The 27,151-nt window shown below is 42.6% G+C and overlaps 1 protein-coding gene across 11 annotated transcripts in view; it reads right to left on the bottom strand.

Moving 5' to 3' along the window:
- Window positions 1-25,887, bottom strand: part of LOC111250371 (vitamin D3 receptor-like) — a 65,431-nt gene extending 39,544 nt beyond the window's left edge. For 4 of the 11 annotated variants that reach the window (XM_086988769.1, XM_086988774.1, XM_022805510.2 and 1 more), the window contains exons 1-2: window positions 22,584-25,887; window positions 7,479-9,201 (exon numbers count right to left, since the gene is read on the bottom strand). Coding sequence is in view for 4 of the 11 variants with exons in the window: in XM_022805510.2 (XP_022661245.1) it covers window positions 7,479-7,560 (82 nt within the window). In the remaining 7 variants the exon portion in view is untranslated. The other 7 variants (XM_086988771.1, XM_086988772.1, XM_086988773.1 and 4 more) reach the window with 4 other exon arrangements.
- Between the last annotated feature and the right edge of the window lie 1,264 nt (window positions 25,888-27,151).

Raw genomic sequence — 27,151 nt, 5'->3', positions numbered from 1 at the left:
CTATGCATCTTTAGACTGTGTTATCTGTAGGTGATAATGGTACGATATAGCGGTTTAGCAATATTCGCATTACGTGGTCATTTTGTTTAGTATAAGTAAGTAGCTTCAGTTTCCGTTCGGTCCTTGTTCAGCCAACAGCGGCAATGTAATTCTGCATAATTGTTACCACGTCTGCCGCTGCTGCTAGGCCTATTTAAAGCAGCTTTGAACCTAGTGCACACTCTGATGGACAATCGTGTTTAACACAAGCTTAGATGTATATAATTACGTGTCAATTATGAGAGAGGAGTGTTATTAAGACCCAACTGCTTTTGATGAAAGCTAGAAATGATCTAGAGATGGTCAAAATGAAGCCAAAGTCAAAGAGGTACGTTTTGATGTATGTAATGGTTCGATTTTGTTTCACTTCAAATCCACTTAAACATCGCATATTTTTATAAACTTACTGTTTGTTCACGAAATCACGTCAGCCTATTACGCGTACTACAGAAGCTGCGTAGCCTGAACAAAAATGAAAGGCTGTTCAAAAGTGTCAACTTTTTCAAAGCAGCAGAATTCTTCATGAAGTATCCAAACAAAAAAAGCAATTCGATCCGCCGTCAAATTGCGTTCTTTCTGCACTCTATGGAGTACTTCGATAGACACTTCCGAACGCCACAAGGCTGCGAGGCCTCGCAAATACGCTACAGATAAATTTCACGCTGCAGTTCAAATTTCGGCGCGCTTCATAGGTACATATTGTATGGTTGCTTAATTGGCGCTTGCTACCAACGATGCTACTGCTAGCGCCCCCGTGGCGACCCACCCACGATATCACACCCCAAATACATTCGTAATCCAGCATCCGAATTTATTTCAGCGATTACTCCGATTCCAATCACGGCTTTGCGCGGTTCACCCTTGGGACCGCAATTTACTGCTATCATCTGATCATCAGCATAATTATCCTGTTTCGTATTAACAATAGCAGTAGTAGGCTAAACACGAGAATTGGTCACCAATGTCATTTTATTTCTTTATTATCACGGTGTCGTTCTCAGTTTGTTCTTTTTCGTCTCTTCCCGTCTCCATCATTTGCCGTCACAACGCGGTTACCACGCTACCACACCCGGCCGCCTTCGTCATGATCAGGGCTGCACCGGGAGCACCCGCAGCAGCTGCTGCAGATCTGGTGTTCGTTGTATACTGTTGTACTATAATTTACGCAGCAGTGGCACAGTCATAACCGATACAACAGAAATACGAAGCGATTAAACAACAGAAGCGGGGTCGCAGCGATCCGCGCGTTTCGAAGATGGGCAGATTTACTTCTTGCTTGAGTTTAACACAGAAAACTTTGCCGTGGCCGCGCGTCAAAACCCAGCCGTCTACAGGACGAATAATGTACATCGTTCAAGCCGCTGTATGACGAGTACGCTCGATTGCGAATCAGTCGTGCGGCCTTTTCGGGATCACTTAGACGGCGTCCGTCCAAAAAGCTTTCGTTTCGCCTTCATCGGAGTACTTGTCGCCGCTTTCATTGCGCTACGGAAATAAAGCGGCTACGACTAATCTGGCAATGGCTTAGCCCTTTCTCTAAACGACATCGCGACGCCAATGGTCATCCGCGCGTTTACGATGATGCGCGATGGCGCCACAAAGTCACCATCGATGCTCGTGGTGCTATTGCAGTTATTCATGCGCATGAATACGGCGGTATTATATGCACTATATATAAGGGCCTCGTATCGCTGGTGGGCTGTGATCGGACGGCCTGTGCGCCAGCAATGTGGCACCGGCGACTCCAGCGGCGGAAAAAACCCTTGCAACCCGGTATTTGTTCCCGCACACAGCACAAATAAAACCAGCTAACGTCGAAGATGCAGACGACAACGACAAATAACAACGATAATCATTTGCATATTGGCGCCAGGGAGGCGTCTGGAAGATCATGGATCTAGGGCGCAGATTTGACTAGGCAGTTGGCGTCGACTGTGCCGGAACTGACAGCGACAGGATCAGGATACGCCAGGCGGGTCGCGGCGACAGACAGATCTGCTTGACAGAACCAAGAACATTGCCATTTGTTCTAGCTTGAATAGGAGATGATGCAGTAGAAAAAGTGGCTTTTGTACGTCTGTGTCAGCAATGATCCATGCCGGTGCTTAACCGATGTCGGGTGACAGTTCATCTATATCCATATATTGTATAAATAGTAAAATTCATTGGAACGATGGTATAAATAAAATAGGGCAAAATTTATATATTATTATTAGAGATAGTGGTGGCGACGGCAATTTATTATAGATGTGTGCACCTCTCTTATAGTTAGCGGACGCGCCCAAGTGATACCTGAACGTTTGATGTAACAGGAAAAAGAGAGGAAATGGAGAATCGAATAAAAACAAGATGAAAAACGTACTCAATTTTTGGAAACTTAAGAAAACTTTGCTGAAACGCTAGATCTATTTTGAAGCAGTGCGTGCTCAACTAATTCATTGATGTAAAGATCAATCCAGATCACTGTACCCACTTAGTGCCTAGATCTCAGGGAAACGACGGTGGCCGCGCTACTTTGAAGACAAAACAGAATATGAAACTTATACAGATGGTCCATCTAAAGCAACGTCGCAAAAACCCACTCTGTCTATACTTTACGGCTATGGGTAAATTTGTTCAGGAATACGCCTGCCGATGCTACTAGCACAATTACTATTAGCGTGTTATTACGGAACAGTAGAACGCTCTTGCATCAAGAAGAGACGTGGATTAATTAATAATCGATAAATAAGCGCAATGATTTCCCTATTTGCCTGACTCTCTTCGCTCTAGCTGTTTTAGCTGGAATAAAGCGGCCGATAGATGAGCGGCGAAAACGACCAAAAATGCGCCGAACGCCCGCTGCACCGCTTCTGGCGCACTGAACGAAAGCAGAAACACTGTTAGATCCACTGTCGTTTATTGCTGTGAATCCTACTATTATTACTATTATTATTGTTGTTAAATGGCGCCAGCCAGTCGCCTGGTCAGTCCCGCTCTTGATACCAATATGAACTCAAGTTAATGTTGCGGTTTTTACTGGACTGCTCCTAGCACCGCTGCTGTAACCCGTCATTTCTGCATGGAATCAACGGTGCCTATTGTCGACGACGACGACGACTATTACTGTGGGACTTAGTGATGGTGCCGGCTACGGCTTCTCGCACCGCCTCTCAGTCGCCAATACGACGCCAAACGACGATACCAGTCAGTACGACGGTCTTTACCGCTCTGGACAAAGCGAAACTGACTCTGCCAAATCGATGGCCGTCGCTGCCGCTGCCGCGACTCCGGCGAAGACTTCCAGCAGTTACGGTGAAGATGGCAAAAAGGAGCAACGGCGACGAAGTTGACGAGGACAAAAAAAAGAAAACTCTGATTCGATCTTTTTTTTTTGTCGGTGATGATGAAGATCGCGAAAGTGAAATTCGCGCCGTGAAACGACCGATATCAAGGTCAGCCGTTGGCTATCCATACACCACTGAAACAATGCCATACACATACATACATGTATGCATATATAAGAGCAGACAGGCGTCGTTTCTCCTGCAGATCGAGTCCTTTCGAAAAAGTCGCCACGTGCTGTCGTTGTATTTGCTAACAGAATTTTAGACTCTGTTTATTCATTTACTCGTTCTTCCGCCTTTATTGATTATCTATTTTTAAGTCGCCCCTGACTTTTTAGCCAATCTGTCCGCTTATCCTTAGATATAAACAATTGTTGTTAATAGTCGAATGTATATATCTATAGAAATTTTTAGTACTTAGCCAGCTATCGGAATCAAGTAGTTTATGGCTATGGCTCTGTAATCTTTTTGGATACAACTAGTATCAAAGCTGTAACAAGCGTACGTTCGGCCCCACAGCCCCTCGTAGGCCGGACGCAGCACCTCAGGTATATGATAGAACTTCTCACTCTATAAAACGTAAATTTTCCTTCTATAAATTAGGCCTTTGACGATTTCATATCTCAGGTTATGACCGTGATCGTCCTTGTTGCAGAAATGAACCTTTCCTCGTAGGAAAATCATCCGAATTAAATCGTGCGCATTAATGTCCAGGTTCAAATAAGCGATTCACGCCAAACTGACGTATTATACCGGTTTTCACTATCAACTAAGCCATCGCTGAGGTTTGTCTAAAGTATTTGGTTCTGGATAAAGTCTGTATTCCGTAGACCAGATGATATAATGTTTGTTCAAGTAAATGAATTCAGAATTGTGCACCCAGACGGTCGATATCATATAAAAACGTTCCAACGATTGTCGCCGTCGTCGCCGTCGTCGTCGTCAAACGCATAGGCTTTTCGTTAAAAAAGCTATATTCAATTGGACCACTTCTGCTTGGGCTGTTTCCTGTCCGAACTTATTTATATATATACACACATACACACACATATATATATATATGCATTTTGAACTCCAAAATGTTGCAAAATAAGTAAAAATGTTTTTCAGTCATTTTAATTTTTGCTTGAGTTGGCGGTGAACTTTAGACAATACCCCGCGGGCTATTTTAGGACAATAAGGATAGTCTGAGTTGGACAAGTGAAGGAATTCAATAACTCTACGAATTTGTATCTGAAATAATAGAGTTGTTAGAATTTTTGCCAGTGGCTACCAAATAAACTAGGCGTTCGTAGCCACGAAGAAGAATCGCGTCACGATATAGCGGGGTTGAATAGCAAAGCTTGTGCAATTTATTTAGTAAGAACATCTTTCGCACGAAAATGTTCCCCTTTAGAGGTATTCGCACTGCCAACAGCTCGTTGTCAACGACAACGGCTAATTCAGGTGTTTGTTTTTTTCTACATCTTCATTTGACGGCTCGTGTCCAAACAGGCCTACATGTCCATCGACTAACATTATCTAGAGGGTATAGGTAAAAACATTTGGAAAATAACACCGATCCTCGATATTCGATTTTCTGGCCCCTCGTAGCAGTAACAACGTTCACGTAATGACAGTAGGACAATCGTACATTCGAAGAACGCGGACTATTTATTCGTGAATAACACACCCAAGTATAAAGGATACTTGGGAAGATTTGCGTCTATCATGTGTAGGTCTTATAATTTACATGGAAACAAGGAGATGACGATGCCACCCTAATTCCGATTCGTCCAACTGTATCAAAGGACCGCGTAGCAGATGTCAAACATCAGCAATCTCTACGAACGAAAACGTTCTACAAAGGAAACCGAACGTCATCTGAGCCGTTGTCATTCTCGTTTCAAAGCACAGGGAGCGTACTCTTCTATTTTATAAGCGTTTAAAGACCAAGCCCACATTTCGATGATAGAACAGCAAAAGCAAGATGAATCCAACGCGGATCTTACAGACATAGAATTTTACAATGTACAACACTGTAACCGCCTATCCAATTATATATAGCGCTAGGGAAGTTATCGTGTTGTCGCGTCCGATTTGCATGATACCACCTATATATACACGCGTAGTAGATGATCAACGAAAAAATTGCTCAGTACCATACTTGCGTCAATTTGAATTATATCATAACAACTAGATAGAATGGAGGAATACATGCGTAAAGCATCTGTCATATGTAGATGTATGCAGGCTTGTCATTGGCCTGATATGGAAATTTCCTTTAGCAGTGCCTTTTTTTTTTCGGTTCTGAAAATCCTGCTAGGACCCGTTTGTGTAGCCCTGCCAGCATTTCCTTGATAAAATTCTGAATATTTCACCATAGCCTGATTAATCCTAGCTAAAACTGGACTAAATTGCCACTCAGGTAAATGATCACTGATTGTTTCGTATCGGCACATTGATATATAGTTCCGACCTACTATAAAAGCACTTTATTGCCGTTTCAGCCCTATGATAAAATAAACATTCATTAATTGGATATTTATCAATAGTAATGGCGTAAAATTTTACATAACTAAATAGCTGTGATGTTCAACTGTTGAACCTTCATCATGGCCATCTGTTCATAAACAATTCAGGCACTGACCTTTTTTGCCGTTAGCTCTTACCATCGTTAATCAAATGTTCCTTCAGTCAGTCTGTTCGTTAGGTCGTTTCGATGTCGGCCATCAGACGGCCACTATCAGCTTAATCGTTTAACACGAGGCCCTCGAAGCTTTCGCGCAGATAACGTGTCAACAGAACACCGGTAACGATGATCATATGATACAGATAATCAAAGGTAAGATCTGCACGCCAATACCCCTGCACGCTTGAAAAATCTTCGAGTTCTAGAAGCTATCAATGAATAAAATTAGCACATGCCGTTGATTGGCGCAATTGTAACGCTTCTTTCTATTAAACTAAACAGTTTAATTAAATGTAAATTTATTGTTTCATGTTCAAAGGGCTTGTACATATATATATATATATATTTGAGAACATTTTAGAAACATCGTTGTTTGGGACGCAGATCGTTAGTATCAAAATTTGTCACGACGTAGTAAGGCCATTCATTATTAGTTCATTGCCATTGGCAAAAGCCAGTGGCACAAGGTCGACTACGATAGGTAGTCCCCAATTGTCGGCTGAGGACGGACGAATGTCTTTGCTTGCGGTGCACAGGTTCAGCATATAAGCGAGCCGATACCAAACTACTTTGTTACTCACGCCTCTACCTAGTCGGGAACTAATTGCGGAAGGAAAACCCTCTATATCCACCAGTAACGATTGACATCATTTGTCAGATACGTGGCTCGAAATTATACGTCACAGGATATCGATGGGCAAATGTCGCGAGCGGATCTGTGGATGTTGAAGATAAAACATTTTAATAAACAAAAAAAGCCATTGGTATTTTGCGTGGACCTGAAATGCGAACAGATGGCTGAAGGATAGGTTCATTGTGATTGCCACCAGAAGGCCATTCAATCAGAGTTGAAAGGAAGCGGTCAAGGCGTTCAGAGTGAAGATATAAGACTTTGTCCGTTGTAGCTAAACTGTATCGTTATAGTTAACCGTTACGTGTGCGTACAACGAAAAATTGTTGGCCGGTAAAAATCCTTTGTTTTCATTTATGCTAGTCTTTATTTGTTCGTCCATTACAGTTGTTGTCGTTGCTAATTTCTTACGACTGATTTGGTATATAACTCGACGACTGCCGAGGCTGTTGACAGGTTTTCTCTAGATTTTTTTGCTTAATTTTAAAAGTTTAACATGTGACTCTCGTCTACGAATACAGATCGTCACATCCAACTATTGACCACGCAAGCGTTGCCTAACTGCAGTCCTATCCGTTAGGAGATATACAGCCTTCTCTAGCCCTGATTTGAAGTCGGTGTTTTTTTTCTGCGCTACTTCGAACTGTTTCACGACGAGATCACCAGATGTCGCCTTCGTCGCATTGAATTAAATAGCACAATAGATAAATATCGATTTGACCATCCTTTAACCAGCCTTTTTTAAGGTTGAGCTATAGTAATGGATCGAAAATCTACTAGACAAGTAAAAGATAAAGTACAATCAACGTACCGTGTGATGGAGACACAGCTTGAAATGGTAGCATCATGTTCCAGAGCCCAAGTGAACGGCAACGCTCGTCTGTTCTGTACATGAGTCACTGCCTGGCATTAGGTCATCACTGAAGGCAGTTGAAGTACTCCTCCTTGCCGAATCATCTTGCAACTTCACTTATCGCTGATCGTATATTTTGTTCAAAATTCCCCCTCCCTCATGAACACCGCCACTCCAAACGCAAACGCATTCCTCTGACGAGCTTTCCAGACTTCGTGTCCACATCTTTTTACAGATCAATCCGGTATACCATCGTCCCAAACTGTGTCAAACCCACAGGTGCGTACACCTGACGTGCCAAGCGTCCTGAAGTTCACATTTGCGGGTAACGATTGAACACTATAAACTGAGACATGACAACATCGAAGAAATTCCTGCCAAGTCTTCTATTGGGACAGCGTTTTCTAATCAATCGGCCGTCGGTTCAGAGAGGAACGTGGGAACGATCCGATCAGGAAAATCTGGGCCCGTGAAACAATCACTGATTATAGTCGCCGCGCAAGGACCTACTCTAAACCGTTACAAGATGTGCTTTGTAATCGAAACGTGATCCGTGCGCTTTGGTCATACCCCATCAGCAGCAACTTCTAAAATTCACTCTGTCTTTCCATCGTTGAGCCACTCCTGCACTCAACCTGACCTATATCTCACTACAATATCATCGGGCCTGAATAACTTCACGCAATCAAGCTACTGTACATACCGTTACCGCACATCTCCGCAGCATCTTCTTTAAAGATTGCCATCTCAGTACTTTCTCTTTGTGCATCGTCGAGAACTAACGTTGTATCCCGTTGTCACCCGTAGACATCTTCTGAAGGCGCGTCGTTCACGCGCGGTCTGCGCGGATGCCTTTGACACCCAATTAACCGAACCGGCAAACCGGAGAAAACACACGGTAAGAGACGCGTTAACTTGTTGCGGGAACCGTACATTGGGTGACGTTACACTGTTGCTTACCAGCTGATACTGCCGCATCTCTAACTGCTCTTTGTCATCTTCACTGTCGTCTTCTTCTTCTATTTCATGATGGTGTTCGCGGGCCACGGCCGGTGCGGGCGACAACAAGAGATCTCGTGGACCCCGGCAGTAAGCGGCAAGGGCTGAGGTAGGGACTTCGTTTAGCACCAGCGGCGCTCCAGCGCTCCGGCCACGGTAACGGCACCAGTCGGCAACAGCCGTCCTGAGGGTCCAAAGCCTTTCTGGCTTTTTTTCGACTCCTCGATTGAGCTCTGGTTAGCTCCGCCAGGCAGGGAGTTAGCCACTCATCGATCGAAGAGCAACGTCGGCCGCGGCGCTAGTGGCAGCGACAGCGACGGCTACAGCAAAGCATCGGAGCGGCAAAAGAAGAAGCGCCGTTCCTTGCGAAACGCGACGCCTTGCGGGACGCCCCATATCGCATCTAGCCGCAGTGTCAATCGGGTCCGTCCGTTGCGCAAGCTTTGGCAAAGGAGATCCGAGGCGACGGCGGACGGGAAGGAGGAGCCAAGAACGGCGTGTTTGGCTCGGGATTCGCTGCTAACGGCGGCTCACGGCGCGTTGTTCGAGAGGCACTGACGGTTCCGGTCGTATTGGGAGTAGTCATCTTCAGAGTAGTTAGCTTCGGATTGTCGGATGAGCCTGTTGCTGCGGCGCGGCGAACCGAAGCTGAGGCCGCCATACTTATATGCTAAATCGGTCGCTAGGGAAAAAACAAAGGCACTTGTTGTTAGCTAGAAAGCTTGCCGCTTAAGGATGATTATCTCGTCAAGATTGACGAACTGCGGAGCTTTAGGTAGGGATGAGCATAGAGGTAGGTGATCACGGTTCCGAAGTAGCATCGATTATAGCAAATGATTGCTGAACAACGTCGCCAGCTTAGCTTACGTGAATTTACCTATATACTTTCCGCTAAATTTAAACGTGTCTGCACGGGAGTTCGAAACATGGTTCAAGCATAAAAGCCCAACGGTTATACTTATTGAAAATTTTCCATAACGCTGAGCCGAATAAAATATGGATTAGTGATTTGCGGAAATTTGATGAGCTTTTTTCCTAAGCTTTCATTTATGGATTATCGGACAATGTCTACAAACCGGTTTCTGAGCTTCTGAGAAAATAAAAAACGTACATACTTTACATAATCAATTGACAGAAGATGCACTGTAGTAAGTATTGTCGCATTTTCGAGATACGTCTATTTCACCTAAATCTAATGTATTAGCTAAACTTCCTTCATCAACTTACAATGTCCACGCTCGAAAATTCAGTGCGAAGCTTACCGTTTCAAACGTACATGCATTAATTAGCTGCACGCGATGAAGGCTTTTCGCTATAGAAATTTTAAAAATGCCAAACACATCACTAGAACGGCGATATCGGCCGCTTTCCAGTAAACTTTCTTTATTACTCCACATATATATATATATATATACACACCAGTGAATGTCAGGCTGCAGGCTTAACTTCGGCAGTATGTCGCTGGCTTTTGTCAGCCAATTTCGCTCAAGGCGTCGCGACTTGCGATCATTGTTAAATGTAGAAGCCTACTGATTGATAAAAGTAATTTTGATTTCTAAGTTGAAACTTTTTGATGCATCCGCTCTGTAGAGTTTGTTTTGCAAAGCACACATTTGTCCTTATGTCACAGATACCAGTCTCTAATTAATTTACGGAACACGAGACTTCACTGAGCGGATAAACTGTGCAACTTCGTTCGTAGTCACCCTCAACGTCGGCATTCACTCGCACTATGGTTATCATTTTCTTCTTATAATTATTATTCTTCTTATTATTCCCAGGTATATATATAAGAAAAAAACATTATAATCAATCGTATAGTTCTTTTGAGAAGCAGAGTTCCGCTATAATGTCAGGAGCCACAGAACGTAACTTACGGAAGTGATGGAGCTTTATAGAACGTTTGATACTCAACTATAGGATATATTATAGAATCATATGGTTACGCGTAGAGATGACTTGGAAGTAGTGCATTAAAAAAGAAATCAAAGTTCTTTATGAACGGGCATCGTGCGCATTCAACGGGCAAAGCTTTTTGGTATAGGTGCTTTAATATAAGCACGAGGGCAAACTGAGCTGACAGTTGTCTAGACAGCTGAAAATCTACAGACTGAGCAAGCAAAAAAACAAAAGCCGACATTTTCTTGTGCGTACTTTAACCTTGGCTTAAGGTTCTAGCGAAAAAATTACGCCAGCGTTTGGTATCATCCGGCATAAGACTTCATGCACTTCTTATTTGCCTTTGCTGACCTAAACAACATATTACTATTAGTATAGATATCGATTTAACAAGACAAGGTACTGGAAATCATTGTGCAAAAGCCTAAAAGAAGTACCGTAATGTTCATGACATTAACCCACTTCTCTAATAGACGCGGATTAGGAGTCAACGTCTGGAACAGGCGATTGTTAGAGCATTTATCGCTATCCTTCAATAGCTTTAATAGTTTTTCATAGATATATTAATTTTTTAACGTTTGCGTATATTTTTTGTGTAAACAAGCGAACAACGATGAAATCACGTCTTTGATGTAGCTAAACCTATAATATTAAACATGGCTATCTGTCAAATGCTCGTTTCTTTTAGCGGCAAAGAGACCCATTATAGCAACTACCATAGAATCACGCCACGTGTTCTGTTACATATGCATATATGTCTTTTACCTGCGGTTCAATACAGGTTTTTTACATGCTATATTTAAGCAGACAACTAGATAATATACAACCGGCTGTACCATCTTGTGTGGTTCGTGCCTAACTTCAACAATCAATACTCAATAGTACTTCAACTTCAATAGTAGTAAATCAAGTTGCTCGAAGTGAATTCTTTTTTATATCCAGAACCCTATGAGATTTTTTTGGAATCCAGCTCCAAAAAATTCGACCCCTAAAGTTTCGATTTCCAAAGGCGATTAGGTCGAACAGCGGGTAAGAACAGCCATGATTTGAGAAGACTGGAAAATGATCCTTATCCCTTACTCAACTGTATAAAAACGAAAAGCTTTCATCAATGAGCCTTAGTTTAAAGGTAATGTAGTTAACATCGTACCTGTTATTACCATTGGCGATATTAGTTGCCATTGTAGTGACATCGACCCACTGGTGTACTTCGAAAAGGTCGTAACGCCATTAAACGACAAAGAGACGAAGATGTCATCTTCACCCTTACCGGCCTGCTCACTGTCACTGCCGCAACGCTACCAGTCCTGCGCTACTTTTGTAAAGACACAAAGGCTTTCTAGCTGGTGGACGTCATGCCCTAACAGGCCAAAAACCATGTTCGCAAGCTCTCTGAGGATCGTTGGGACCATTGCAACGCTTAGAACACATTTGGCGCTGGTGCAGGGTTTCGACATAGAAGTCGATACCGGTACAACTAGCAGCAAGGACTGTAGCAAGAGCAACACGATCGCCGTCTATAGTGCAATCCAGCAAAAACGGATACAGTCGTATAGCTACAATATAACACAAGATGGGAACATAACTCGAATAAACATTGCATGGCTTGAGAACATCTACACACACATACACCCAGCCACAATGATAGTCGCAATGGCGACAACTAGGCAGCTGCGTGCTATCGGTGATTTTCGGAAGAGACAATCGAGCTATAGTTGCAGCCCCTGTTGCTGTAACCGAAGCCAGCCTGTCGAAATGCCCTTCTGCACGGGTGTTTTTCGGTTGGCCTTCTTTAGCAGAGTTTCTTGCCGGAGTACAATGAAGCAAACTGCCAGTGGCCTGAGAGGCCTATATCGATCTCAAAAAGAGATGATAGCAATGATCCCCACTACATCGGCAGTGGCAAAGAAACAAATGTTTGAGTATCAATATTGACTAGTGTAAAGATGATTCGACAAACACGAAGTCCTTACACAGGTCTCCGGTGCATACGTCCTTCTCTGTACAAGCCACACACACGTATACAGAAACTGTTCAGTTTTGTCGATTGTTTTGAGGTTTCTCATAATCTACTGTCTTTAGTAGAAAATCCGTGGGTAGAATTGCTTGTATATGTAATCACGTCACAAAGATGGTCACCTCAACGAATCCAAAAGACATAGCATCGAAAGCGGACAACGTTTCGTGTTCGTAAAGACGATCCGAATTTAGCCGGCTTCTAGTTTCCGCTTCGAATAAATTTTCCTGGAACGCACTTAGTCGGTAGAGGACCTACGAAAGCAGTCCATATACGGTAACGCCAGCCTTTGCTGTGAGTTATGGCAGGGTGGCGTGTTACGTACCTGAAATAGAGATGCCCTAACCGGACGCACCCGGCGATACAGTCGCACACGGTGGAGAGTTCATCGCCTCTAGCGGGTCACGGGAGGCCGTGCTGACTGAGTGCGGGTCCGTCCTCATCATCCCCGGCGCAAGAGTGCTATTTACGTTGATTAGATTTACTATGTGTGCGTGCGGACAATGTAACCTAATCAGATTAAATGAAGAAAGAAGCTAATTTCTTAGCGACATAGAGAATAGTTTAGTGGGTAACATCAGTGTCAACAAAGCGGGTCAATGTCCATTGTTAATTAATTTGAACTAGTTGTCCGTCGCCTACGGCTCAGGTTATATCGAACACACGTCGATCGTTGTAAGTGTCATCATTTAAAAAGTTTCCGTATTTTTCAACACACGTAAATGACAGACAGTGATCCGAGATAAGATAACACAAATGTATAGGCTTAGAGCAGAGCGACGTAGTAAATACATAAGGAACCCACTATACGGCATCTGATACGCTGATATTTCAGCTAGATAACAAAGCTAGATTGTTTTATATTTTTCCGCGTACCATGATGCGCGACGAACTTACCGCTGTCGTTACTAATGCGATCCTTTCTCTTATTAGGATTAAGGTCGATTCTCTAGCCGAGTGAGGTGCGAAATTAGGCAGGGGACCGGAAAAGTTTTGTTTGAGTAGGCATATTTTCGATGTTCAGTTTACGACCCAGCGTTTCGCTGCACTGCCAGAGGGCAATCTGCTAAATAGGATTACGTGAGATAGATATTTCTTTATGTAGGAACGAACGTACGTACGTACGTACGTACACACGTACGTACGTACGTCTATTCTGAGAGCACAGCTGAGCCACAAACAAATGTGATGCATTCGATGTTACGAGATAAACAATTACGTTTAGCCAAAAAAAAGCGAACAAACAAAAACATTCCTGGGAGTTCCTAGGTGAGCATCAGTGAACAAACACGGAGTCTCACTAACATGAGTGACATCACTGTTCGTGTAGCTTTAAATCGTCATCTGTGGCTATATTGCACCACATCAATTATCCGAGCTTAATGATAGGCTCTTCGTAAACGTCCGTATCTTTCAGTGCTGAACTTCCGTAATGGCGTTCGCTCGATTCGCGTGTCACCGGTGCATTTCGATAGGATTATACGAATGCCGCCATCGGCTGCGACGAGAGACGGAAGTTACTCGAACAGTGGTCCCTACGCCGACCACTAAAATGTCGATTATCGCTACTGTCATTGTAGCTCGCGTACACTGAAACCCATCGGTGCCTGTGATGAGTCTTTGACATAACAGCGAAAACTCGCGTTGGGGTGCGATGTCATCAATTATATCGAAGAGTAAACTCAGTGTTAACAGTTTATGCGCGTAAACGGTTTAACAACAAATAAACTCAAAGATCGAGTCACTTTGAGTCGTTGGGTAACGTGTGGCGTCGTAGCGAGCGAGGAAAAGAGGTAGCTAAGCTGTTTTTTTGCAATGACATCATTCATAGCGGTGATAAATGGATTAATAGAGATATGGACTACCTTGACGCAGACGCGCGTCTACGGACAGCTGTCACGGTTACCGTATTACCTTAAGAAGTACGAGAGTGACTGACATGAATGGGCTTACTATCGTTGCTATACTTCGAAGTGGCAGAGCTTTCAGCGTACATATAGCCCTTTTCAAGGGGTTCTGCGGGAACCTCGTAACGGCTGTTGTTACGTTGTGTGTAACGAATATGTTTGTTTTCACAGGAGTGAAGACTGTCCTTATTCAACGCTGTGAGTAAACAACGGTCATTTACCTATTGGCAAATGTTGCCTTAATTACCGAATAGGCACAATGATGCATAAAGTCACACCTTACATATGTATGTATATGTAGAAGGAGAAAGACGATTTTAAATGATGATGACCATTAGTAATACCAATGTCGATTTCAACCGCAGCTCAGCCAGTAGCGTAGTAGTATCAACAACTGAAGGATCGGCGTTACCAGCAGATGGTGGACAAATAGGCGCCAGCAGGCGAAAGCACGAACGTCCGCCCGCCCGCCCGCCCGCCCGCGCAAACGTGAAGAGACAAAGGAGAAAGAAAGCGGATTCAATAGAGATCTACACAGAATCCGATTCGATTGGGATCACTGCTAGTGGCCCTTGATGGAACATCAGCACGATATTGACTGTATCAGAGATAAGTGGTGATCGCAGACGAAAGTATTCTACGGACTCGCTACGTCCTGTTTAAGGCCGTTGTAGTTATTGCGGCCGACGAAGCAATGGAAGGGTCGTAGTTATATAGTGGATAAGGGGTTCAGGACCGATGGTAATCTTCGATACGAGGCAAATATTAACGGCGCAGATTCAGGGGCGGCAGCAACAGTAGCAGCGACGCTGGAGATGGCGTCGACAGGAGCGATCTTCTCACGGTCGCGAAAACTGGATCGCTCCATACCTGAGCGCTGAAAGACGCCCCTGTAAGTTCTCTGGACGACGTTCTAGAGGAATGAAGTATGTGGTAATCGTAATAGAACTGGATGTTTTAAATGTCATTGCTCATTGCTTTGATACAACTTTATTGCATGTTGAGTAGATGTTTAAATTGGGGAATTATCTGGAGTGACGGTCAACCTTATCTGATCGTGAATAGAAGTAATTGTTGAAGAACACTGATTAATGGCCAGCTCGATCGTTTGTTGAGAAGTGCGTGTAAAATAAAATATTAAGGAAAATCGGCTCTATCTATATGGCTTGGGGGACATTTATTGAGGCACTTACGTACACTGAGTCCTCTGATCCATCCGGTGTAGTAACGGGCCCACGGTCGACATCACGGCTATAGATACCCTGTATGCGGTGTGACGATCATCGTCATCATCAAAAGAATAGGGTACATATTCGAGATAATGATTATGCACACGTCTACGTATCCACGAAAACCGAATTCTCAGCTTGTATAGGGACATGCGTCAAAAATGCCGTGACATATGCCTATTAGGGGTAAACAAAGTTATTTTAGATTACGATAAGACCTCTAACCTTGATGGAGGGTCGTTAGCGAGTCCTACGGCCGCAATTGTTGGTTTAAGTCAACAATTACTACCCTCCCTTCACCCAAAAAAGAGCCTTTATCATCGGTGTAAACCGGCTACTCTATGCATAATATAGTATATTCTAATGTAGGATGCCTGGCCAAATAGCGACTAAGGCGTTCATGTTTACTGCAGCATTGGGCAGGTACAAATTCAACAGGGTGGGCCGTACTGCGCCTCAGACCGTTCTTATAGCCAATAGATTATTTCCAGCTGTCCATCTTCCTGCCGTAGTTCTCTGCGCTACATCAGTAGTTCGTCGTTCTCTGACATCGTTTTCGCGATTCCTCAAGAATCACCAGCAACACTACCGTTAGCCTATAGCCATTATCATCTGTATATTTTCTGTCAAAGAACACTCGAAGAGACTATTTTCTAAGCAATTATTCTGTAACAATCCGATGCCTGCTTTCACCTCGGGTTCACAGAACACTAACAATGACAAAACATGCAGCTGTGAGACAGGCGCACTTCGCGCACAAAGCGTCATAAGTGTGCGCATAGATTGGTCGGCGCATAAATTCTATTATACAGGCCTCTATCTATCGTAAATAGTGATATAAAAAAAAGTGGTGAGGTCCTTTTTCCGATAATCGCGACGTCTTGAGATACGAAGAGTTCTTCACAGAAAACGCACCTTGGGAGAAGGACGTTGAAAACAGATCAGCTTTTCGATTTCTCTGAACCCGTTGCAGAAACATACAGTTTTTGAACGCGCAGATATATGAGATTATTTACAAGTAATGTTATAAATATTCAGGTAGTTCGTCGCGTGCTGCGGCGACACGAGGGAACAGGCGCTTACCAGGATTGGCGTCGCCGGTTGGATATTCCACTATTACATTAAATTCATTTGCCAGTTAACTTGACGATAGCAGGTGACAATTTGGCACTGGTATCGCCCGAGGCGTACGCACAGAAAAGAGGAGGTACATCTATGCGCGATCATCCTGGGCAGAATTAAATTAAATCGTGCATTTCTACGATATAATAAACCATGTGGTTGGTCGCACGTACTGCGGCTGATCAACAGGCGTCAGAGTTCACTGCTTGCGAGCCTATTTGCATTGATGGTGAGTAGGACCAGCGCCTTGGCAACTTGAATATGTCCTGACGTACCTTTGCTTTATTTTTTCAAAATAAAAACTATTACATTTTCAAAGTAATCTCTTAGAGCTGATTTTTTGTTTTTACCTCCTAACAAAAATAAGGATCTTTTTCAAATAAAGATATATATTGGTCGGAAAAGATTGAACGTTCCCTTTACTAGGTGAGGACTTTAGAGTTACATATCATAAGTAACGTAAGTCAGGTTGACGTGAATGTCATTTGAAGGTCGTTATTTGAAACACAATGAAAGTGCTTTTATTCGCACTTAAGATGAAGTACTTTGAGCATGAGAGAAATCTCTACAAAGATTTCCACTTATAGTAATAGTTGTTATAATACTTAAAAACACAAATACTACCGGGCCCATAAATAAGTTATGGTGTAAAATACAGAACTAACCAAAATCCCAATACTTCCGCCATCTCGTACCAAAAGTTCCGATATGAAATGGCAGCCTTTTAGCGGTGGATCAATGAGAAAAAATTGACGAAATTATCGTGAAACTTTGGAAAGGCCGACTGTTAATAGCCATGATATTGGCAAGGATCTAAACATTTTTTTTAAACCGGACAATTTTTTAAAGTTACTTGGAGAAAGCTTGCTACGAAAGAGTTCGATATTTGGGCGCCGTACGGCTTGACGAAAAGGGATTTATTTGATCGTAACTGTTCGGTCTGCGAAATTTTATAGAAATGCAATGAAATCGATCCACGTGTAAGGCGACAAAAAATTACATGCAATAATAACGTGCAAATAACAAAAATGCCCCACAATCTGTGGGAAAACTCGGAAGGACGCCAAAGAAAACGACGCTATGTACTTGGTGGGATCGGAAAGGAACTGGCCATCATGAGTTACTGTCGCTCGACAAAAGAGCTGATTCGGGCCTTTACTGTCAACAACTAACGCGATTATAACAAGCCATTGAAAAAGATCGATTGGAACTGGTGAACATGAAGGGGGTCCTCTTCTACCATGACATACATTTTCAGCTACATGCCGATATACTCTATTGAAAAATCCTGGTATATTCTATTAAGATATATATAGCTTGATGTATTATATTGAGAAAACTTTGATAATGCAACCGCCGTGTAGCACGGGTCTTGCACCATCAGACTACCATCTGTTTTTGTCTCCGCAGAACCGTTTTGATGGTGTTAATTCAGCTTCAATGGACGGACGCAATAGCACTTGTCGCTTTTTTCGCCCAGAGACCACAAAAGTTTTACAGAGATGGGATTATGATGAAGACCATTGATCCAAATGGCCCATATTTAGCTAAGTAATATTATTTACTAGATATAAAAAAAATATTTGCTTCAATTTTGGCTCAAAAACGGTCGGTACCTTTTCGATAGTCCAGCGTGTGTAGGACACGGCACCTCATGCACTTTCTTATGCTTTGTATTCGTATAACCTGAACTTTATTATTAACCAAATTTCTTTGTACACGCTGGAAGTATTGTTTCTGAGAGTCACATTACAACTTCAATTCTAAATTTAAACTATTTAGAAATATCACTACAATAACCACAAATGGCTTTTTCAATAGTAACCGTACGCCGAGGAATATTACAAACAAATTAAGCGAAATTAAATTTTGGCATGACAGCAGGCTAAAGGTCCCCCAAAACGCAAAAGGCTCAAAGCTGCCAAAAAGACCAATGGCAACAAGGACGAGCAAGCCACTAATTGTTGGAGCTTATCTGGACAACTGATATTCCTCTAGTTAAAACGACCGTTGATTTCTATAGCGAAAATCCAGATGTATCAAAAATAGTTTTCTGAGCCATGTTTATTCATTTTTAAAGCCAACTTTTAATTCTATTAACGATCTTCCGGTCTCCCCATGGAAATCCTCCTAAAATCTCTTTCACAAGCCACATGAAACATCTGTCATAACGTCGACTGTCAACTGCAGGCAAAAAAAAAGTTCTTTCTCAATAGGGATTTGTTGAACAGGGAAGATTGGATAAGAGCTCATTTCTCAATAGAGCGAGAACGACGCATCGTTTTCGCACTATGACAAGTTTGCTACTTTTTGTTTCTAAGAACACGACAGATTTTCTTCTAGCGTTACTAGTAGCGCTTAAACGTACACCCCTTTCAAAGCACAGCCCGCATTTAGGTGCACTCGGTCCCCGAAGTTTCCACGAGCTTTATGGCACAAACGGCCACAATAAAGAATTGAACAAAAAGGCAGGACTTTGAACGCGAAATTTTTGCGCTTTGATATCATTTTATGTGGTGTTGTTGGCAGGATTTAGAAAACCAGAAAATTTCTATACGAGAGCTGTTATTATTGTTGTTGTTGCCTGTTTCCTTCGCCCTTTAACTGCTTATGCATGCCGTCGAACGTGTCGCAAAATGGTCGTAAACCGCTAGTTTTTTTCTTCTAGTATCAATATAACGGAGAAGTGTCCGCGACAGGAAATTTGCGTGTATGGTGGCCGCTTGTCCTCTAGATTTATTTTCCTTTTAGCAGTCGAGGAATATTTTTTAATAGCAATAATACATTTTGGTATGAGGTTGGCAGTTCGAGTAAGTTGAAAGAACAAAAGTTATTGGATACAGAAGGGTATTTTAGTTCCTTTGGATAAGGCAAATCTAAAATAGACAAAAGAGAAAATCGAATACGCCAAACGTGTAGTAAATGTCAAGGGCTATACTGAGCTTTGAGTTTACCAAAACTATATGGAAGTTTCATTTTTTAGCCTCAGATATCCAGCTCAGACTACACAAACCGAGCATCTCTCAAATCGTAAGAGGTTTTTCACTTTTTCCGGTTGGGGCACCCTGTCGGGGTGGCAAGCAGTCACCCTGCCGCTACCCCATCATCGATTTGAACATTTATCTTTCGTCTGTAGTTCTGAAGACGATTTTGTGTGGGAAATCAACAAATTAACCCCTTCCTTCGGATCGGCGTCATCGGAAAGATACAGGATAGTTGGCAAAAGAATTTTGGGCCGCATTTGTTTGTCTTAAATAACGTAAGTAATCAATATGGTCTCGTGCAAGCGGTCCTATACAAATTGCGTTACCTAATCCACACCCGATAAGATCGGCTATGACGGTGTACATGTTTGTTTCTCCGCTTAATCAAACGTGTCGTGTAACTGTGCGATGGAATTGTTTGAAGACGACCTTTTTCCATTTATAGACCCATATTGCTCTTGAAAACAGACCGTTCAATCGACTCCACAAATAAAATTAACTGTGGGAAAGATATTTCAACGCTTCTTTATAGTAAACAATCGAATAAGGTCATAGGTACATATTGAAACAAGCTCGTTTGCCCTCTAATTCAACGACTCATCATAACAATTTCTCGTCAAGCAGCTCAGGGTGTTTCTCGTCATGTTTTAGATGTGAAGTTGCTGCTCTTATGAGCACCTGTACATATTCAGTGATCTCGACGTGTGTCATGGCCACAAATCGCTTCAACGTTGAGATATCTCTATTTTCGCATACGCTTCGTTAGAAACGCTTACCGAATTTATGTGCCGCATAAATCTGACAAAAAAATGTGCACACATCTTCTCGTATGTCATACACATCTATTATACAGATATCTGTGAATGCGTAGCGCGAAATGGAAGATGTATGAGTTTTTTTGGATTAAGATATTCCCTTTTTTTTTTTTTCACCGTTCATAACCCTGCTTTGGCAAACCCAAATAATAACAATAACTAGGCCCCTTCAACCGAACAGAAGGGATCAATGGGAACAAAGTAGTGTCGTAGCAACAGCTGCTATCCAGCCCTAATCCAACGGCCGTGCCGCGTCAAACAAACGAAAATTCCGCCAAAAGAAATCACTGAAATCGAACAGAAGCGAACGTATTCCGAGATTCGCTTGCCGTTGTACGACCTCTAGACAAATGCCTGTTATCAGTAGCAGGGGTCAAATCGAACACGGCACATAAGCATTTATTAGCAGTCGTTACAATATTGGCGACGGAAATAAACGATGTCAAGATGAATTGGTCGTTTTCCCCCCGATTTGAAAATTGTCGCTTTCTTTCTGTTTTTTTTTTTTTTTTCGCTTTTTAGCTTCCCCCGCTCTCCCCACACTTCCCCTTACCAGAAAGCACTAAAAAAAAGTTCGTATGTGGGCACGCTATTGCCAGAAGATGAAGACCTCACGTAGCGTTCAGGCCAGCAGCGCGCAACGACATCTGCTTGAATTCAAGTCGATTTCCGTAGATAATCGGCGCCTCTTGAATACACAGACTGTCACAACAGAATATCACCTGATAACACTTATTTAACGGTGACCTTATAAACAAATTAAAAATACTCTACGGACCAGTTTTGTTCGCGAGGAATGTTACGATAAATTGAAGCTTCATCTGAAATTAGCTTCTCCAATGGCTCCAAACTCTCAGAGCTGATACACTGATCAACATCATAAAGTTAACCCGGGATACTTGTGAGAAATTTAAAATTTCTTCATAAATTTCCAGTCAAGTCAAAAGCATTTTGCGTAGCGTCAGTCAGGAATCTTCACTATTCTTGATCTTCGCTATTCATTTGAAAGCTTAGCTTTCAAGGTCAAGTCATAATTAACCAGTAATAATAACAGTAATAACGGCAATCATACGTTTGTACAATTATAGCGTCTTTGTGCACCGCAAAAGCTCAACACAGATATTTTAACCACGAAAAGTGACATACAATGCGTTCTAAGAGTTTTTAATACAGAAACATTTATCGATGACAACATTTGGCAGTCAGTATCGTTGCGTTTGTGGTGTGTGTCACCTTTGGTAGAACCAAAATACAATGCAGATTGCAGTATATGCCTTCACTTCATCCAAAATCAGGACTGTTTTATTCAGCCATTAAAATAGAAAACTACAGCACAAGGTGACACATGCTATCTTATACTTCAACTCGCAGCGCTTAATAACTCTAATATCTGAAGGCAGATATAAAACCTCGATGAGGAGCCAGAGCATACTATCGATGCTGCGATAATGTAATTGGAATAGGAATATTTTGAAGCTTAAAGTCTCAGCACTCGTCAGTGAAGTAGTCGAAAATGTACCAGGCATGTAGATAGTTATACATAGGTATTGGAAACGTACCTGAGCTCGAACATCGTCTAGTAGATCGTAAGCACATCAAAGACCGTCTGAGCTTTAGGACACGAAGGTTTTGGGTTCAAATCTTGGAATAGGCAGCATAATGCGATACTGATGCAGCTCTCGACATGAAACTCGAAATATCTATTTTTAGATGTTAGGTCCACACGATAAGGTTCACACTTGCGACGTGCCCAGTGAAACTTTGTTATATATAAACTATATAATAAAGTATATGTTGTATATAAGCTCACATAGAAACAGTGTTTTCAATTATTTCTAAGAAAGCGAATTTCTTTATCGACTTTTCGAAAATCCAAAATAAATTGGAAATTAAATCTTTATCAAAACTGGTGAAAAGTTCACTTAAGTTAATAATATTATAGTAGATTTACTGTGGAAACGATATTCCATTCTTCAAAACAGACCTTTCCTCCAGAAGAAGCTCAAACGAAAAATGTCAGTCATTCGCTTCTTCAAGTCGGGTTCTTGTCAACAAAACATCATTCACTCAAGCTTTCCTAACTGGACCTACCTTGGATAGAGATCACGATGACACTCAACTACTTTGTATCCAATTTGTTTGCTGGAACATCGTCTACCACTAAAAGGTCACAGTCCTTTATCCTCTGCACCAGTTACATCAGTTTCCAGTTGGTCCTCAAGGCGAAAAGGCAGGTCTTCGCAGGTCGAGTAATTTGTCCACGTAGTCCACCCTCACCGTCATAAATCAACAAACCCAATAGAACCACTTTTGATGTCAGCACGTTATGTTAACCCAACATTATCTATTGCCTGACCGAAAAACATAGCCCCTATCACACCAAACGAAAAGTTCAAGATCAGGAAAAAAATCGGATTTTAATTTTTTTCTACTTTCGTAGAATAAGATAGACAAATGGTTGCCGGTCAAATATGCCGCATACACGTGTTTCGGATCTTTTATTTTTGCACTTTCGAGATTTTTGAAACGTTTTTAAATTTTTCCGCCTTGCAGTCCGACTTGGATTGTACACATAATCGAACATCAACATCGGCCGTAACACCGGCTTGGTTTTATAGCTTACGCGCGATAACCCTGCATTCGTTACCAGTACCAGTTCTAACCGTATTCGGCATCGATAAGCTAATCTAGCCGCCAATTCAGTCCGTCGAGTTCTATCGGCGCGCGCGGTACCAGACCACCACATGCCTCGAGTGTCTCTCCTCGTACTCAGCGCTTAGGGCTAGTTATATTCCTTTCTATGCTTTCCACCCCACCATCTAGATACAGAGACAGTCGCTTTGTGTTCCCTCCGTGCTCCAGCGGAGAGCGCGCTGTTGATGGACCAGAATTTTGTCTTCACTCATATCTGTCTGCTTGTCACCTGTATATGTGTCTGTGTGTGTGTGTGTGTGTGTGTGTGTGTGTGTGTGTGTGTGTGCACCTTTCCTATGTCACTCTTATCTTCTTGGTCTTCGCCTTCTTCGGGATTTCTCATTTGTCTTGTCGTTTGGACGCTGTGTCACTGCTCCACTAGGGCAGCGTCGTCCGTCCTCGGCTTTGCGCTACTGCCGCCACGGCTACTATATCAAAAGGAGCGTCCAATTTGGATTGACTAGACAGGGACAAGTAAAAGAAAGAAAGTTGACGCGGTTTATGGGTACATCTCTTTAAAGGCACTGTAATTTGCAAATGAAACAAAGCCAGAGGTACGTAGATACGGAGGTTGCGTGGTTATGAGGCCCGGTGCACTCACCTCGCGGCATCCGCAGTTAAACTTAGAGAGACTTCGAAACGTTAAGTTGTGAGGCGCCTCGGACAAGCAAAGGTCGACCAAAGAATACGTCAAATAAGCAGCAGTTTGACCTAATCTACTGCTGCGAATGAGCTGTGTATCTGAGATCTCAAAAATAGCCCACACCCACGCGTGAGATAAATAGAATATATTTTTCGATCAAAGTGCTAAGCTGCTACAAATTAGTGATTTGGCAGAAAAAAAGTATGTTATTCTCAGAGAGCAAGATATCCCTTTTTGCAACTACTATCTCCATAATTTCGGGCGCTGCCCAAAATTGTTCAATTTTTGTCTTTCAGTGAATCTGGACATAGTGAGCTGGGCCCACCAGACCGGGTTTTATTGTCAGACACAAACGCAATGAATGAGACCGCGCTCGTCTAGTCCGATAGGAGCATTGCCGTTTCGCAGGTCCTTGGCCAGACCAAACGCAACCACAATAACATAATGTCCACCGTCTACGTAATAAGAACAACAACAGGAAGTGCAGTCAAGGCGACGGGAAAGAGAAAAGAGGAGGAAATGTTATTGTGAGAAAGCCGCGAAATAGGGGGTATCTGCTTTGGTCGTGGACTGACATCACAGCTGGGTTTTTTGAGCCGCATACTATTGTTTTTGTTGTTGCTGTTTGTGCTACTGTCAGCGTTTTCGTCATTGCAGTTATTAGAAGTTTTCGATCGGTACCAGCCGCCGGCTCCATAGATTGGCTACGCAGGTCGCAAAAAGGTCTGATAGGTCGCCATGAGGAAGATGGTCAAACTCAACATGCCAAAAGCGTGGAAGTTTGCACCTACACGTAATGCGATAAATCGAAACTGTGGCCTATTAACAAAAGCTAAGATGAATAATCGGTTGTACGTCACAAAAAGGAGGATCTTGTTCGGCGCAACGAGGCAATGATAATATTAAAATATATGGTAATGATGATAATAATAAACATATGCAACACGCATTTTAGATTGATACGATAATGTGTACCAGAGGGAATCCGTGCTAGAAAAATAGTATTGCAGGGCTGTTACTCTAATGTGTCCTGCTTATAAAACACATATTGCACTAATTATCATTATCTGATTTTCCCTCACGAGATATTTGAATATTAGGGAAAAAGGTCGGTCCAAATGCGCAAATTCTATCTAACGTCATTCTTGCCTAAAATGTACGTTGCTATCCACAGTCAAATTGTTACGTTCCTTACGTTTCTCAGTTACGGGACATGTACGCGTAGCTCTTGTTAGCAATTATTTGGACATAAATAAATGTTCAGGATTCGTACACTCAGTATTGTTGACGCGCACTATTCGCGAAAAACTGAGTGTCCCCGCCCGGTTTCGAACCTAGACCACATCCGATCGCTAATTACCTGTTTGTTCGGTAATAAATACTGGCTCAAAGCAACAGTGCCTTTTTCGCAACAAAATGGAAACTGTCGTAGTAAACAAGAACATCGGTAGCGTCAAGCGAGCGTCTTCGTTGCTTTCTTCTTTTCGCCGGATCCTACTCCAACTACACCGACCGCCGAAGCGACGCGGATTCTTGGCGCCGACCTTGACAAGGCTGTGCGAAGTCGTTTGCTCGTTGCTGCCTGCTCCGGAGTTGCTGAATATTTTTGGCCAATTATACGTCACGTTCTTCTGTCCGACTGGACCTGTTGGATGATCAATTTTTATAACTTCTGCGGTTACTGCTGTTGCATAAAACGATCGTTATCATTACTATTGCATTTGTTCCTTTCGTTTCGGTGGCGTTGATGGACGCAAGAGAGCGTTCGCAATATTTCGTTAGAATCTTCTGTTTCACTATGGCGTACCCTCAAGACCGACGGGCGGGTTCGCCAGTGAAAGAAACGTTACGTCTGCCGGTCTGACGTTCGCCGTTTGCTGCTTGACGCTGTTACCTCCTAAAGTCTTTGAGAGCGAAGCTTCCCTTTACGGCGCCAGTAAGGCTGCCTGAGGACGCTACCAATTTAGCTGACGGCAGCTTGATGTCTATTTCCAGCACGGGGACCGACTGGTCGGGAACAACCGCGTTAGCGAAACCTGATTATGTGTTAGCGAAAATCCGTGACGGTTCCTTATATAAGTCGCTTCTGGGCTGTAACAAACGTCATACAACTGTCATAGAAATAACAAGATGGAAATTAATATCAGCGTAGAATGCAATTGCTACTATTAGTTTCGACGCGGTAAATTTGAACAAAGTTTTGATACTTAAGTTGAACCGTTAGGTGATATTTGCAGTAACTGTTGTAGATATACGTGTCTAAATCACTGACAGCTAGAGCCAAAGTACTGCTTACTTTGAGCAGACGGACTCCGATTGCGAAAGACAGTTTTATTTTTTTATGATATGCTATTTAATATTAAGTAGTAGCGCAAAACTAATAGAGATAGGCCCAAAAGGGCTTGATACAACTATCAGAAAAGATCAAAATTAAAATAAAGCTGATTGAACATTGGCGCAAAAGCAGGCGCTGTCCGATTTAGCTAAGAGCTTCTCCTACAAATATTTATTACGATGTTAAGTGGTTTATTTGCTCATACAACCCAATGAAATAATTGGCGTTTTTATTATACCTCATACATCCAGAAAAACGACAACAGATACGGGGAATTAGCAGAAGTTAAATTTTCTTCTTGGCAGGCGAATGAGCTTCGAACGGTAGAAGAATTTCCTGCATTTTTCAAGCCTTCCATCAAAGGCCTTTCGTGCGAATGATGCGTTCTAGCCATAGCTGTTCGTGTATTAGGCACCGTAACGACGTACCGGATGACCCCAATGCTGCGTTCGGCCACTGACAGGCCGCACGAAAAATTACCAAAAACGAAAACCTTTAAAAACAAGGACCATATTTTATGCCGTGTATCTATGTCAACAGACTCATGGCTGGTAAATAGTCAACAGTTGGAAGGCTGGAAAGTTCATACGAATTTTATACTGACTCGATTAGGTCAATCAAACGAGATGAATCTGTTTGCCGCTTAAACCCCGTATAACTCAAGCTTCTATCGACACGATCATCAATAAATTAGGTTCTTAAGGACATCGCGGCTCACCCCCAACCCGTTAGGTCTTCCACTGGTGCTAGAAAAGTGTTTTGTTTTTCATTACAATGTGTTTAAATTATGCGAACACAATTGAGCATCAGTAAATCCACTTCTCCGTAACGGGCCACTCAAGCACATACAACGGTGCTAAATGTTTTGTGCTTTACGTTTGCTATTGTCTTTAAACATCATTTCAAACTGCCGGCCTCGCCACCGCAAAACGAAGCGCAAAACCTATGCCCGGTTCCGTGACTAGACCACTACCTGTCGCTAATTTT

This window comes from Varroa destructor, unplaced genomic scaffold, assembly GCF_002443255.2.
Source record: "Varroa destructor unplaced genomic scaffold, Vdes_3.0 BEIS01000004.1, whole genome shotgun sequence".
Lineage (NCBI taxonomy): Eukaryota > Metazoa > Arthropoda > Arachnida > Mesostigmata > Varroidae > Varroa > Varroa destructor.
The sequence above is the reverse complement of the archived record's forward strand: the minus strand, read 5'-3'. Positions and strand labels throughout refer to the sequence as shown.